Genomic DNA, 15,361 nt, shown 5'->3' with positions numbered 1-15,361 from the left:
CCACCAGTCCACCTGGTTTTCGGCAGGTCAGAACATTCAAACCTGCCACAAAAAAAACAGCTAGCACTGAATAGGTCGGAAACCCCTTCCAACCTATTAACGTCGAAAACTCACGTCTTTTCGGCAAGAAGGCAGTTTCGACATCAATTGAATATACCCCTCTATCTATTAGAACAGTGGTACCCAACCTTTTTTCTCTCCCGTACCCCTTGATTAGGCATTTCATTTATAAGTACCCCTCCTCTCTATTTGAAATATCCACAGTACTTATGAGTGGAAGTGAGTTGTATGCGTGTCCCAATATTAAGGAGTAGCCGTGGACTAGTATATGGTCAGGAATCGGGTCCATCTTTGTCTGGCTGTATTGTCTCCAGAGTTCCCGCTAACGTCTGTAGGATTAATGCTTCTTTCACCCATGTCAGTGCGGGGCAGCTGTTTGCCGATGTCTGAGGGCAGCGCAGGTAGCTATTAGTGGACTGTTGGTTGGGCAAAAGCATGAGGAGAAGCCGATGACGCTGCAGATGAAACCAGAAATGGCACAACGTGGTTGTCACCATGGCAATGGTAGACTTCTTTTGCCATTGGGAGACTTTTTCTTCTTCCGTTATTACCAATATTATTTTCAAGTACCCCCAACTGGTCTGCAGAGTACCCCCAGGGGTACTAGTACCCCAGGTTGGGAACCACTGTATTAGAAGGTACTAAGTAAATAAGATGTCGATTCTGATTGGTTGCCCACAGCAACATCCCGTGTGAAATAAAACTCCCATCTTAGTAAATTTCCCCCTATGTGATCAATACACCTTCAGTAGGTGGCGGGAATGTGTTGGATCAGAAAGTATGGACATAGGTAAAGAGACTGTCTACCGGGAATGACAGCAAACACCAAACTGTAATGAAATGATCATATCCATCTGATAAAGTGTTCACGTAAAAGTAGTTTCCATATTGCTTATTTCTGTATAGATAATGTATTGTCAAATGACAGCACGTCAGACCATTATCAACCAGTAGTTATTCTATACAATGTCCAGTGACAACAGATGTCGGTATACAAAACATTTAAATACCCACCACATAAATTATTTATGCACTTAACTATAATGCTTTTTTAAAGCGTATTTAATGTATTCATATTTAACATTAAAAAGCTGTGCTAGGTTGAGTACATTATTTAATTCAGGTCATAGATAATTAATGCAGCTTTAAGTCCAATTTAAACAAATAATTATATGTTATAAATATGCAGCACTTCCCATTCTAAAAGCCAAGGCCAAAGATTTATACCAGGAGGGAGGTTGGCACTATAGAAAGGGAGAAATGTTAGAGAATTGTTAACCCTTAATGCCCCTTTGTGCTGAGAATATAGCTGCTGTCGGAAGGAGTTGCACATGTACAAGATCCTACGTGTAAGGGGATCAGATGTTGATTTCAAGTAGATTTGAAGATATTTGCGGTAGACTTGTAATCGCAGGGAAAGATTTTTTGGTACTTCCTCATCTTTGCGGCCACAGCTTATGCTACGGAAGTTACGTAGCACCATTGTCCCTTCGCGGGCTCGCTTCGCTCGCCATGCTTTTGGCTAAGTGGCTGGCTCCACTTCGCACAACTTTACTAAAGTTGGACACAGGAGGGTGGGGTACTTCCTCGCCAAAAATCCTTAGGCGGTTAAGTAGCGTCTAACGTAACTGGTGTAGCGGTGGCCACAAAGATGAGGAAGTACCGATATTTTTCCTAAACATCAGATCCTTGTTAGTAATCCCTTGGAACTACAGTGATGTTAGAGATGTATATTATCTGCATTACAAATGTAATTATTATGTTAAACAATTCAGAGACCACATGCTCAGGTATCAAACATTGAACCCCCCCCCCCCCCCCAAAAAAAAAAACGGGAAAAACTCACTTTGGCCCATTTCATGTGTTGACCTTTTTTATGTTGACCTTGTGACGACTTTTTGTCAATGTCGTCCATGTGTTTGTAGAGCTTTTGGTGATGACCTAGACATGGTCCATCCTGTGAGACACACCTGAACAGTATGCAGTCGTTAGGTCGACACATAACAAATGTCAGCATACGTTAGGTTGACATGGTCAAAAGGATGACATGAAAAAGTTCAACATAAAAAAGATCAACATGAGTTTTCACTTTTTTGTCAAAATTAAGGTTCATACTTTACTATCCCAGTGGACGTAGAGCGGGGATATAATAGTGGGCTGGGCACAGCAACGCCCTGACCCTGTGCGAGCCATGTGACGGGACACGGTACACTTGTACGTCGACAAAGACACAAAGAAGCATATTGATCTTGACCCTGTTGACCATGTGTCAAAATACTGCCTGTTGACCAATAGCGGTTGACCTATCGACTCTTGTTTTAACCTTTCGTTCTTTTACGCACATTCATTTGAGTTTTATTAGTCATTTAAATGTGACTACCGTCCATTAATTAACATTTTGGATTTTCGCTTCCTATCCTTTTATGCCCACACACCTTATATTTGTAACACACTATTTACCTAAAATTACAATTACATTTTTTTTTATTCCCGTCAAGTTTAAAAATTTTTGATGTTTGTTGTTGTTTTGTTTATTCACTCTTTAGGGATTGCCTGAATACTAACAGCAGGAATTATATGTAGCACGATGTAAATGTTGGTGGAATTAAAAGTATATACACAGTGACCGGAGTCTAAATGGCTGTTGACGATTGTTATAATCCCACACTCGCTGCCGCTTATGTCCTTTTGACATGAATTTGCTTTCAGCAAATATTTGCATGTGTAATTGTGTAATTAGTCTGATAAACGTCATTAATTCTACTATACAAATAAAATAATGTATTTTGCCACTTCTTTGAAGTCAAGAAACAAATTGGCTGCCTGTAACAGCTAATAGCTCTCTGTCCAAGCCAAAAGCATCTTCTGTTATAGGGCACGCTAATTACTTTTTTAGCCCAATGCATTTCTGATCGCCCCAAATACTAATTTCAAGCTTTCTTTACAGTTGAGTGACACAGGCCGGTACACCTGCACAGCTTCCACACCGAGCGGGGAAGCCAGTTGGATAGCGTACATTGAGATACAAGGTATGAAAAGAAAAAAAAAAAAAAAATTAGAACAACCGTCAACTAGATTTCAAAAAGATTCTGTGTTCTAGTAGTCATTGAAATTGTACCAGCGCTAAAACATTATTTTATGCAGGATCCACTTCTGTTTTTACCCATAGTTTAGTGACATTGTACAGCACCAAATAGGTTGTGGTGTAGTACTGTCCGTAGCAATATGATCTATAAGTAACCTTAAAAAATAGATTAAAATAGTTACTCCTTTCCAATGAACTGATCACCGCAATATTGGAATTTCTGCAGTTTCTTTTTAAACATACATGTTCCCCAGCTACCAGTATTTCCTATTTACTCAGTTATGCATTTCTCTTTTTTTTTTTGTTAGAATATGGTGTTGCGGTACAACCGCCTCGAGCCACTGACCCCAATCTCATCCCAAGTGCTCCTTCAAAACCGGAGGTCACCGATGTTAGCAGGAACACCGTGACCTTGTCCTGGCAACCAAACTTGAATTCTGGCGCAACACCAACATCATACATTATAGAAGCCTTCAGGTACTAGACCGGTGGAGGTCACAGCGCATTTCGCCTATTTTTTTTTTCCTGTTAGGATTGGTTTTATCAAATAGTTTTTTTGTTTTTGTTGTTGTAGCCATGCGTCTGGAAGCAGCTGGCAAACAGTGGTGGAAAATGTCAAGACTGAATCTTTTGCTGTTAAGGGCCTGAAACCCAACGCAATCTACCTCTTCCTAGTGAGGGCCGCTAACGCATATGGACTAAGCGACCCAAGTCAGATATCGGATCCCGTAAAAACACAAGGTATGTATAATGTATAACTTTAGGTAATTAGCTGTTTAGGATACCAAATAACTACTAAACCTAAAATACATAAAGGGGCAGACTAGATGGGCCAAGTGGTTCTTATCTGCCATCAAATTCTATGTATCATATTGGAGCATATTTACTCTTACTTTAAATAGGTCTGTGATACAATGCCCCCCCCCCCCCCCCCCCCCCCAATCTATATTGGCACAGATTCCTTCAGTTTCTGGCATGTGCAGAGCACTTTAAACCAATATATATGCAAATCAAACTTCAGTGGTACTCACTCTCCAGGAACAATTAATGACCAATCAGGTTCGAGCTGTCATTATTGTAATACAGATTAGAAGATGGAAGCCTACATTTTGTGTGTAAAATACTAATGAAGGGACAAAGCACAATAAAGCGAGACCAGGTAAATAAGAAACGTCGGGTGCCCCAAAAATATACCGTAAACATAAACAGTGCCCAGATTGCACTATGTACCATTTGTACCGTATTTATACAAAGGAGGATTAATCCGCACCACAGTTAAAAGGCCCCAGATAATCAGGGTTTTACTGTAACACCAAATGCAGAAAAATAAGACAAAAACCGAGTATCCTTACATGGTTTGCACGGCTGCATTGACCTCTATATTACATCATCGGAAACATATTTTCCATCTATTTTACACATTATAGCTTCAAAGTGCTTCGCTGTTCATTTTATTGGATACATTTGCATTTATATTTGCAGACAATATTATTAAATTCTAGAGGATTTTATAAGAAAAATAGAAATAAGAGGTTTTAAAATTCAATGTAAATCTTGTTTGGTCTGAATTCAGAAACCGAAGTGTGTATTAATCCATCAATAAAATGTAGGGAGAGGAGAAGAGTACACTGTGGAACTTGTGATCATGTGAATTCTTTTCTATAATTATTTTTCGGCAACTTTAGTAAGTTCTGAGCTACCCGTTCATAGCTTATCCTGATGTCGTAGATTGCCTGCACTCTGTTTGTCATTGCTGTAGACCGCAGAAACTACTAACTATATATAACTCTATAACTATATATAAATATATATTCAATATTGATGGCGAGCTGTGACAGCGAGCAGCTCTGCCTGCTCACTGTCACAGCTTGCAGAGCAAGAATTCAACTGACCCCCTGCATACACCGAGTCCCCCCTTTTGGAGCGAGGGGAAATCGGCTTATGGGGCTGAAACAGCGAGACTCGTGGATAAATGCGGTGGGCTCCATGCATTAGCCGCGAGGCTCGCTGTTTGGGGGAATCATTGCTGTCCTCTGACAGCGAGGATTCACCCAGAACATTAAATAGAGTGAGTGGCCAGCATGGGGGTTAAACAGCAAGGATGGCTTGTTTTTTGCGATCCCCGCCGTTTAACCCCCTTGCCGGCCGCATTGAATACGGGCCTATGTATTGTATGCTCATTATTTTGTATCTTAATTGGTGTTCTAGATGCCCTTACATCTACTTAGTATAGGCCTTTGTGGGAAATCAATTATTGGAGAAGAAACATCGGGAGCCCCAAAAAAATATATTTTTTGTAATTTAGGTTCAGTGAAAGGCAACGGAAACATAATCCGTTAAAAGTCGCGGCTTGCGCCAGTTTATCAGGGATAATTGAATGATCGCTGGTAATTGCATACCCCCCTATATATTGCCCGAGCGGCATCCAAAGATTTGCGATGTCTTTCAAATGCCCGGAGCCACAGAAAATAAAAATAAAATAATTGTCCTTTCAAAAACATTACTAATGATGATAACACTTGAATCATTCCAGATGTCCCTCCTACGAGTCAAGGTGTGGATCACAAGCAAGTCCAACGAGAACTCGGGGATGTGGTCCTACACCTTCATAATCCAACCATCCTTTCATCCTCTTCAATCGAAGTGCACTGGACAGTAAGTAGACATAAATTTTTGTGTTGCCAGCCACATTCCGCGGTACTGCGCAGGAATATACAGCTTCCCCAAGAGAAAAAATTAATTACCTTAATGAAATGTTAATCACGGGAACAAGATAAGCCTCGTGACATTAAAATATTCTTGACTTTTCAAATTAGCATTTAAATTGTTCCTTGTTCCGAAATGCCTGAAAAGTCCGTATCGGAGAGTACACGTTGCATCAGTCATCGGAACTGCTAAAATTGCCCGTGTTTATCATCTCTCCCGCAGGTAGACCAGCAGTCCCAATACATTCAGGGTTACAAGATCCTCTACAGGCCCAGCTTCGACAGTCGTGAGGAATCTGCTTGGTCCATATTTGAAGTCCGCACTCCTGCAAAAAACAGCGCAGTCATCCCTGAGCTTAAAAAAGGTGTAAACTACGAAATCAAAGCCCGACCTTTCTTCAACGAGTTCCAGGGAGCGGACAGCGAGGTCAGATTTGCAAAGACCCTGGAAGAAGGTAACTCTCTCTCTCTCTCTCTTTATATCTTATTCAAGGTTACACAATTTACTCCCCCAATGTTTTCTGTATTTCTGGAAGAGCTATGCAGATTTTCAAGGTAATCATTTTGCTGATTGGAGATAAATTTTAAATTGAAATAGAAGCAGATACCGTAACTGTGATTTGTGTTATGTATACTATACACTGTTTATCCTAAACAAAATAGATTGGCTTGATTGGAAGAGATTAATTTGAAATTATTCATATCGTATCTTCCAGGCCGCCTTGATTCAATTAAGTGCAGTTTTTTCGGCTAGCCAAAAAAACAGCACTAATTCGTCCCCATGGTGTTAAATTGTGCCTGTTTTTTTAGTTCTTTTTCGCCCATGCCTTTTAACTTTTTGGGGGGAGGGAATCGGCATGGGTAAAAACGGACCCAAGATTGGTCGAAAAGGCCCACCGATTCGACCAAAAGTGGCTGAAATCACTTGGATCAGTGACAAATTTGCCAATCCAAAAGGTTTTCGCCCCTTCCGGGTTATTCATCCAGTCAAAAAAATCAGCACAGGCATTGAAAAGGGTGAATCCAATTCACCCTAAAAAACGGCCAAAAATTGCTGGCAATAATTGAATAAGCCTTTAGATCTCTATTCACAAAGTGTATTGTATTTGGTGCAGAGTTCCGATATTATTGTCTGGTTAGAAATTTAAAATTAAAATCACAATGCTCCATAGCAGCAGTTTGACAAAGTGTGATACATACAATAAATACAACTCGACAAGTCTGATGCTGTTACCTGAGTTAGCAGGCATTGATTTAATTGTATAATGCACATAATGTGTACAGTATGTTCTCTATCAATACGTCTCAGGGTCGTTGAACGTGTCAGCAGTATACCTGGCGACCATTGTGCAGTAATTGAAGTCTATTAAAGAGCAATTACAATACAGTAACGGAATGGAACAGCCTTCAGTGGCGTTATGTTGATGTGTCTTTGACCAAGTACAGTGACTATTAGTGCTGTAGGTGTTTATTGTTAAAAAAGACCGCCACTGTGGTACAGTGCGATTAACCAACCTTGTTCTATTTATATGTCCCCCCATTGCAGCACCCAGTGCTCCCCCTCAGAGTGTAACCATCACAAAGAATGATGGCAATGGAACTGCAATTGTAGTTGCTTGGCAACCACCCCCTGAAGAAAACCAAAATGGTTTGGTCCAAGAATACAAGGTAACAGAGCTGAATAAAAGTAAACTAAGTTAATGACTTGTATAGTATAGACTTTCATTCCAATGCATACTTATCAACGTATTCAGCTGCACTCGATCACAGGATTTCCTAGGACAAATGGCCTGATTCTGGTTCATTTGCAAAAGCAAATTCTCTCTCTAATGGACAAAACCATGTGCACTGCAGGGGGCAGATGTTACATGTGCAGAGAGTTAGATTTGGGTGAGTTATTTTGTTTCTGTGCAGGGTAAATACTGACTGCTTTATTCTTACACTGCAATATACTGTAGATCTCACTTTGAAGTACAAACCCCCACCCAAATCTAACTCTCTCTGCACATGTTACATCTGCCCCACCTGCACTGCACATGGTTTTGTCCATTAGTAAGAGAATTTGCTTTTGTAAGTGAACCAGAATCAGACCCACAGAACCTAAAATCCTTGGGCCCACACTAATTATTTTCCTTTATTCATGCTCCTAAAACTATCATGCTAGTGTCCCAGGATATAGGTATAGAGACCCTTTAATTTGCAGTTACTGTACCCATATAGATTGCTAACACATGTCTTAGCCAATTAAAAAGAACAGATGGAAGACTCTGGATAATTCAGCACCATTGACGTCAATGCTGTGTTATTTCCTCAGCAAGTTGAAAAGACCAAAACAAATGTTCATTTTGGAGCCTTATAAATATATATAGTGTATATGTTTTTGTTAGTAAGCATCTTGCCGGTGACATTTCATGTTAATTTAGCCCAGAGCCTTTGTTTACCTAGCACAATAAATGACCCGTCATCTACAATATTTCATGGCGCTGTTTAAAGCTCTTTTTGAAACTGGTATAAATACATCCCGGAATCCTATTAGCAGGTGTACAACAGAATAAACATGCACATTTATTTATCTAAACACATCAGAATGCAGCGAAGCCCATTTCAGTACATTTAAAATGACCTGATAACATTTACATGATAAGGAATAGGGACTAACTAAAACATAGGAGATCCAACCATTAGTCAACATTAATCAGAATGCAGATGGAAAACAAGTGTATTAGTCATGTGTATGGGTGGATGTCTCCATCTAGTGGGGACAGTAGGGAACTGAACGCTTGAATGAAAAACAATACTGGACATTATACAGCCCATTCTTGTATTAGAACACCTCACTTTGGACAATATTATCTAATAATCATCTGCTATGGTGATAAAAATAGTTTGTTTTTATCATACTGTATATATATATATATATATATATATATATATATATGCTCAATGGATGAAGATGCGGCGACTACTGCTCTTTAAAAGATATATATCAATATATATATATATATATATATATATATATATATATATATTTTTATATATATATATATATATATATATATATATATATATATATTAATAGTGCAGGCCTGCACTTTTTAATAATAAATAAGTTACTGGTGATAGATATGGACCTGGAACCACGATATGTAAAAAATGTGTCTATATAAATAATTACAAATAATGTCAACATATATATGTAAAAAATATATACATTTATTTATACAATAAGAAAAATTAAAAACAAACAATTCATTGAAAAAAATCCTATCCTAAAAATGTTTCGGAGAAATTTCTCTTAGAGTAATACTAAAAAGAGGATAAATATATTCAAGGTGCAAAAATAAAAGTGCTTATCTTTAGATGAGGCAGGAGGGCTAGAATGTTCCAACGCGTTTCGTCCTTCTGACTTTATCAAGTCAATGCTGCTCCATTCACCACGGGTTTTCCTCTCCAACACCGCTGATAGCTATTGTCTTTGTTGAAAGAAGCTCCTTGATAAAGGTCCATTTATGAGGGACCGAAACGTCGGGGCATTTCCTATGGCTACTTGTGTTATAACTACATGACTGATTGAAAGGATTGGAATAAAACCACTATTTGGATTTTATGGATAAATCTACCGGATCTGTTATTTAGGCGAGTGCCTGACATTCCACACCACAATAGGTGCGGATACAATCTGGTTTATAATTGGGCACATGTGTATAGCGTGTACCCTTTGTCTGGCACCCCACATTTCTAAATTAAGTGTGAGGGCGGTCTAAACACGGGACTATATATACAGTATATATATATTCTAATAGAGAGCACTCACCAGTCTTCAAATAAGATGCAAGTAAAAAGCTTTAATACATCACCAAGGTTTCATGCAAATGGTCGACGTTTCGAGCCTCACCGGGCTCTTTGTCAAGATGCACAGACAGGATGGGTCACAGCCCCAGAAGTTAATTCACCATTGGTACTTACAGGGTTTATATCCCCCTGAGACAGGAAGTACTAGCACCAGTCGCTCATAATGTTCATATGCTTCAAAAGCTATTCAAATTATATAATACAGCGCTAGAAAACTAACGGAGGCATACATATGTTCAAAAACAAGAAGAGGTGCGCCTCATAGTGTAAAACCGTATTTATTTTAAAACACAGACAAGTGCAGGTACACAGATCAATAAAGACTCGTACCAGGCGGATAACCGCTGTGGGCTGGTTACCACAAGGTTTATCATAAAACTCCCAGGCAATAACTCCTACCACCTTCCAAGGCGCCGCTGGATCTCGAACAGACTGCTGGCTAGCCACCAAGACAAGCAGCGTGCCACGTTCGCGTACACGTTGACACGCTGCTTGTCTTGGTGGCTAGCCAGCAGTCTGTTCGAGATCCAGCGGCCCCTTGGAAGGTGGTAGGAGTTATTGCCTGGGAGTTTTATGATAAACCTTGTGGTAACCAGCCCACAGCGGTTATCCGCCTGGTACGAGTCTTTATTGATCTGTGTACCTGCACTTGTCTGTGTTTTAAAATAAATACGGTTTTACACTATGAGGCGCACCTCTTCTTGTTTTTGAACGGATTACCCCTTTCACTCCCGGAGTCCGGAGTGCTTCTTGGAGGTTGCTGCAGTCTCACCACGGACTTAGTGTTTTCTACAATCAGTGGACTGTCTGATTGGTTACAGCTGGTGGTTGGCTATACACTAGCGCAGGTTTACCTATACCTTTGTGCTCAAATATACATACATATATATACACAGTATATCTATGCCACGACAAATAAATAATACAAGGTGTATTGTAAAATGCAGAAGGGTGTACACATCCAAAAAGTTATTTCTATTATGAATTAGTGTCACATTGTATTATGTAGCCACCGTTATGAGCGTTGAGTTGTGCTGTGCCAGTAAATATAAACTTAAGCAAAAATACCTGAATACCTGAGTGGTTCTATTGGCCTAATTCAGACCTGTTAGCAAAGTGTTTTTTTTTTGTTTGTTTGTTTTTTCTTTAGCAAATGGACCATGCTGCACTGCAGGTGGGGCAGATGTAACATGTGCAGAGAGAGTTAGATTTGGGTGAGACGTGTTTAAACTGAAATTTAAATTTCAGTGTAAGAATAAAGCAACCGGTATTTACCATGCACAGATCAGCGATCAGCTCTGAATTAGGCCCAATATCATACACCCGGTGCCTATTGCCGTATTCTGAGGTGATGTATTTTGTTTGCCTCCCAGGTTTGGTGCCTCGGCAATGAAAGCCGGTATCACATTAACAAGAGCGTTGATGGTTCAACATTGTCAGTAGTGATTCCCTACTTAGTTCCTGGTATCAAATACAGCGTGGAAGTGGCGGCCAGTACCGGGGCCGGGCCGGGGGTGAAGAGCGAGCCGCAGTTCATCCAGTTGGGTGAGTTTACAACAATTCTTAATGTAATTGCATGTTCCCTTCTGTGTTTGGTATAGGAAAGGGCAATTCTTGTTTTTCTACAATTTCCTCTGAGCATCTTTCCTGCCTCATTCCTCTGGGTTGTCACGAGGTAATTAATATACTGGTGCACAGTGGAAGCCTGTACTGTCTGCAGATAACCAGAAATTGCCGTAGACTGTCAGCAAAAAGTCTGGAACCTTTGAACAGTAGTTATGTATTACAGAGCAGTACATCACAGGATTACTCCGTTCACTGTTCTGTTTGTTTTTGTCCTCTAAGAAGATAAGAGTCAATTTTGTAAGTGAAACGTAAGAGGTACACCAGTGGTTACCAGCAGAGATGTGCAGGGTCTGATTTACTCTGATTTCAAAGCAGGATCTTATTGGCTATCAACTGTCAACAACTGTCATGTGATTTGGGATAGCCAATAAGATCATGCTTTGAAATCAGAGTAAATCAGAGTCTGCACATCTCTAGTTACCAGTCCTTCATCTGAGCTTACACCATTGGAGGCAGATGCCGGTGAGCACAATGCCAGCAGCGGTACCATAGTCTGCATATCTTTCCATTGTGCTTGCAGAATAGGTGAACGCAAGCCAATGTGTGTTTGCAGAGTAGGACGCTTTATAGTCACATCAAGACTTAGATCCGGAGTTGAGGAACAGGGTCTGGAATGGCCGTCTACAGTTGTACGATGTTGGAGATGACTTGTCACAGACTGGGCACATATAGAATGCTGCCCATGGAGATCCAGGTGCATCCTGAGATATGCAAATATGACGCAATATGCAATTTTTACATGCGCTATTTTTTTTTTGTCGTTTGCTCTCATTTGGACACCAGTGGTGCATCGCTCCCTCTGTCTCCTGTCCTAGCAAGCCAGAGCAGGATTCCAAATGCCAGAAGGCCCTATGATCAGATGGGCCGGTCCAGCTATGAGAATGGCTGTTGGAGCTGTTCCGCCTCCCAAAGCTTTGCTCGGCCAGTATACTTAGACTGGCACATGCCCCTCGGCCATCCCCAGTGACTTGCGGCATATGGTGTGACCATGGCTCTATTTGGGGTGCACCAAGGGAATGCGGGACCCAAATTGAAGCCCCAGTGTGTTCCTGAGCCCAGATGTTATTCTTTCCACGATTTTACAGTCATAAATAAAGATTTTCAGGTTCAGAGGGGGAAATGTAATAGGATGAGAGATTCAGAAAGTGAGAGATTTGGTAAGACATCTCCATTTATTTATTTTTTTTAAAGCGGCAATCATTTACACTGCAAACCCAGTTTGATTTTGCAGTGTAAATGATTGCCGCTTTTAAAAAAAAGTGGAAATGTCTTACCAAATCTCTCACTTTCTGAATCTCTCATCCTTTTAAATTTCAGCCAGAATGTCTCTATTGTGGGATACCATATACCAATGTCTGCTAATATCTAGATAAGCTATATCCCCTAATCCTCCGTTATCTGTCACTACACTTCGTCAGAACTAAAATCCTCTCCCCACAGCAAATCCAGGATCTAGCAACTTCTGTGGCTCTAAATACCCAACAATTCATTCTCTATTTTATTGTGTTAGTAATTTCATTAATGTCCATATATTTTTATGTGAGACTCTCCAATATACAGTAATCATTTGCCAACTGTATTCTACATGGAAATGTCACGGTTCTCGGCTGATTTATCAACTGTCAGTTTCCACTCTATGTCAGGCATATTGAAATCTACCATAATTATCCCCTAGCCCGTCTCTGACATCTCAGTAATGGCTTTGGCTATTAGTATTCCCACCATCTCCTCCTGACCTTGCCGTCTATACATTGCACCTACTCAAGAAATGTATCTTCCCAATTATTTTTAATGCTGACTGCAGTTCCATGTATTAGTCACCTTTATGTCATCTTCACGTATATTACACCTCCGCTGCCCTTTTATACAAACGATGTAAGCAAAATTAATGGTGACCATTCAGTACACAAAGGGGTAGATGCATCAGACATTCCATTAAGGCCAAGTGGAAGTATTGCCCATTATGTCCAATCAGCTTCAAGCTATCTTTTATCTACTAAACTCTATGTTAGGTAGTAGGTGATTGGTTGCTTTGGTCTAATTCTTCACATTTCCTCGTTAGAAGGTTAATACTCAGCAGGGGAGGTGTGAAGGCTCCTTTTGGGCGCCCTCCTTTCTTGCAATGCAGTAAACTCTACTGCGCATGAGCACATCTCAACCAAAATGTCCACCGTGCCATTTTCCTGGTGATTTTTGACTGACACGCTTCCGAAAAGCTACTTTTCAAACATTCAAAAAGTTCTCAGCACATTCCCAACACCCACAGAAATGCGTAGTACCAACATGTATAACAACCTATACTTCTCTACTTTGAGTCGTATTCAATGACCTTGACGGGGAGCTATGATGGCGAGAAGAGCCGAGAGCTCGCCGTCAAGTATTCAACTCCCTCCCCTTCACTTGCCATTTCCACCTTGCTGGTTCCCTTTGGCGGGGTGGAAACGACGAGTGTGGCCATTAAAACGGTGGTGCTCACCACTAAATGCAGCGAGCCATTTAAGGGGTATTTTTTGCATTTTTAAGGCTAGAAATGATTTAAAAAATATTAGTTATTAGCATATGTGCTGTATTTGTGTACTCGGGGATGATTTTTAACATTGCCCAATACAACTTATCCCCCGAATAAACAGCGCTCTTTATGACTGACTTTATAGAGCTGATGTGTGTAAGACTTTCAAACTCGGCTCCCATTAAATCCTGGCCTGCAACTATTATACGATATAACGCATTCTAGTCGGTCTTGAAAATTGGCCGCTTCCTGCTTTAAAAGTCAGATGTCTGATCCGATATACATTCCGACGTTAAAGACAAGCAAGCAAGTAAACGCCGCCCCAGTGATTGCATGGTTTGAGGGTTAATCACCATCAAATGATTTTTCCTCTGTTCGCAGCCGAAAGTGAGCCAGGTCTTAGTTTTCAGCTGAACGGTCTTCTGCGAATTGTGGGCGGGTGCTGACATCATGTGACATCATCTTCCTACCCCGAGCAGGCAGAGGCCCAACTCACTGGTGTCTGCCCAGCATTTCTGTGGACACGCCCACCGTTTGTGTGGGCACGCCCATGAAACACCAGGTGCCCACCCCAGAACGCCCCCCCCCCTTCTTGTCAATCAGGCAAGCGCCCCGGGGAATGAAAATTTTGAAATGCGGTCTGCAGATGCGCATGCACATTCCCACAACATTGGAGACGGGGCAGAATTCGCTGCTCAATGAGCAGGTCTGAATCGGTCCCATAGACTCTATGGGGTATATTTATTAAAATGCGTATTGGAGATTCTGCCCATAGCAACCACTCAGATTCTACTTATAGATAATAGTCTAGAATCTAGTGTTATATGCAACATTTCCACTCCTATAAATCTAACCATTATTAATTAATCAGTAAGAAGTACTGTGCCCCGCTTCCCGGATCCCCCACGCAGGTAAGTACCAGGGGAGGGGGGGCGCAGGGCAGGTACAAGGGGAGGGGGGGAGCGGGCGCAGGGCAGGTACCAGGGGATACCGTTTCAGCCCCTTTCCCACTGCCAAAAAAAACCCAGTAGGACACTGCTTTTTACCCGTTTAACAAATACCGGTATTTGCCAATACAGTGTAAATACTGTGCAGTCATATAACAAAGTATGAGCTAAAAATGTTGGCAGCGTTCATTTTAAAATCTACCACTAGATGGCGGCTTTGCCTCATAAATATGTTGCGTCCATGATTGTAAACTAACCACGTAACTACTGTGCTCAAATTGTATGCTGTAAATCTACATGTGTGCTACTGGTATTGTCAGAGAGGTGTGTAATCATAGACAATATAACCGTGAATAATGTCAGTGAACTGAATTGCAAGATGTTTATCTCTAAGTAGTAGGACAATATTGCCCTTGCTAGATGGACATATATTTTACTATTTGTACATATATTTAGCATTGTTCTATATCATTTTTTATTTCTTTTATGTGTGTTTTTTTTTATGGCAGTTTATAATTTGGTTTTGGTTTATATATTTATGTTTTACAGTAGAATTTAGGGGTCTATTTACTAAGCT

General features: G+C 40.6%; 1 protein-coding gene across 5 annotated transcripts in view; it reads left to right on the top strand.

Moving 5' to 3' along the window:
- Nucleotides 1-15,361, top strand: part of ROBO1 (roundabout guidance receptor 1) — a 940,924-nt gene that overhangs the window by 871,797 nt on the left and 53,766 nt on the right. For all 5 annotated transcript variants that reach the window (XM_083171919.1, XM_083171920.1, XM_083171918.1 and 2 more), the window contains 7 exons: nucleotides 3,008-3,089; nucleotides 3,454-3,622; nucleotides 3,720-3,886; nucleotides 5,679-5,800; nucleotides 6,074-6,305; nucleotides 7,397-7,518; nucleotides 11,076-11,247. In XM_083171919.1, coding sequence (XP_083028045.1) covers nucleotides 3,008-3,089; nucleotides 3,454-3,622; nucleotides 3,720-3,886; nucleotides 5,679-5,800; nucleotides 6,074-6,305; nucleotides 7,397-7,518; nucleotides 11,076-11,247 — 1,066 coding nt within the window. The remainder of the gene's footprint in view (nucleotides 1-3,007; nucleotides 3,090-3,453; nucleotides 3,623-3,719; nucleotides 3,887-5,678; nucleotides 5,801-6,073; nucleotides 6,306-7,396; nucleotides 7,519-11,075; nucleotides 11,248-15,361) is intronic.

Source organism: Crinia signifera, chromosome 2 (assembly GCF_055691185.1).
Source record: "Crinia signifera chromosome 2, ASM5569118v1, whole genome shotgun sequence".
NCBI lineage: Eukaryota > Metazoa > Chordata > Amphibia > Anura > Myobatrachidae > Crinia > Crinia signifera.
The sequence above is the reverse complement of the archived record's forward strand: the minus strand, read 5'-3'. Positions and strand labels throughout refer to the sequence as shown.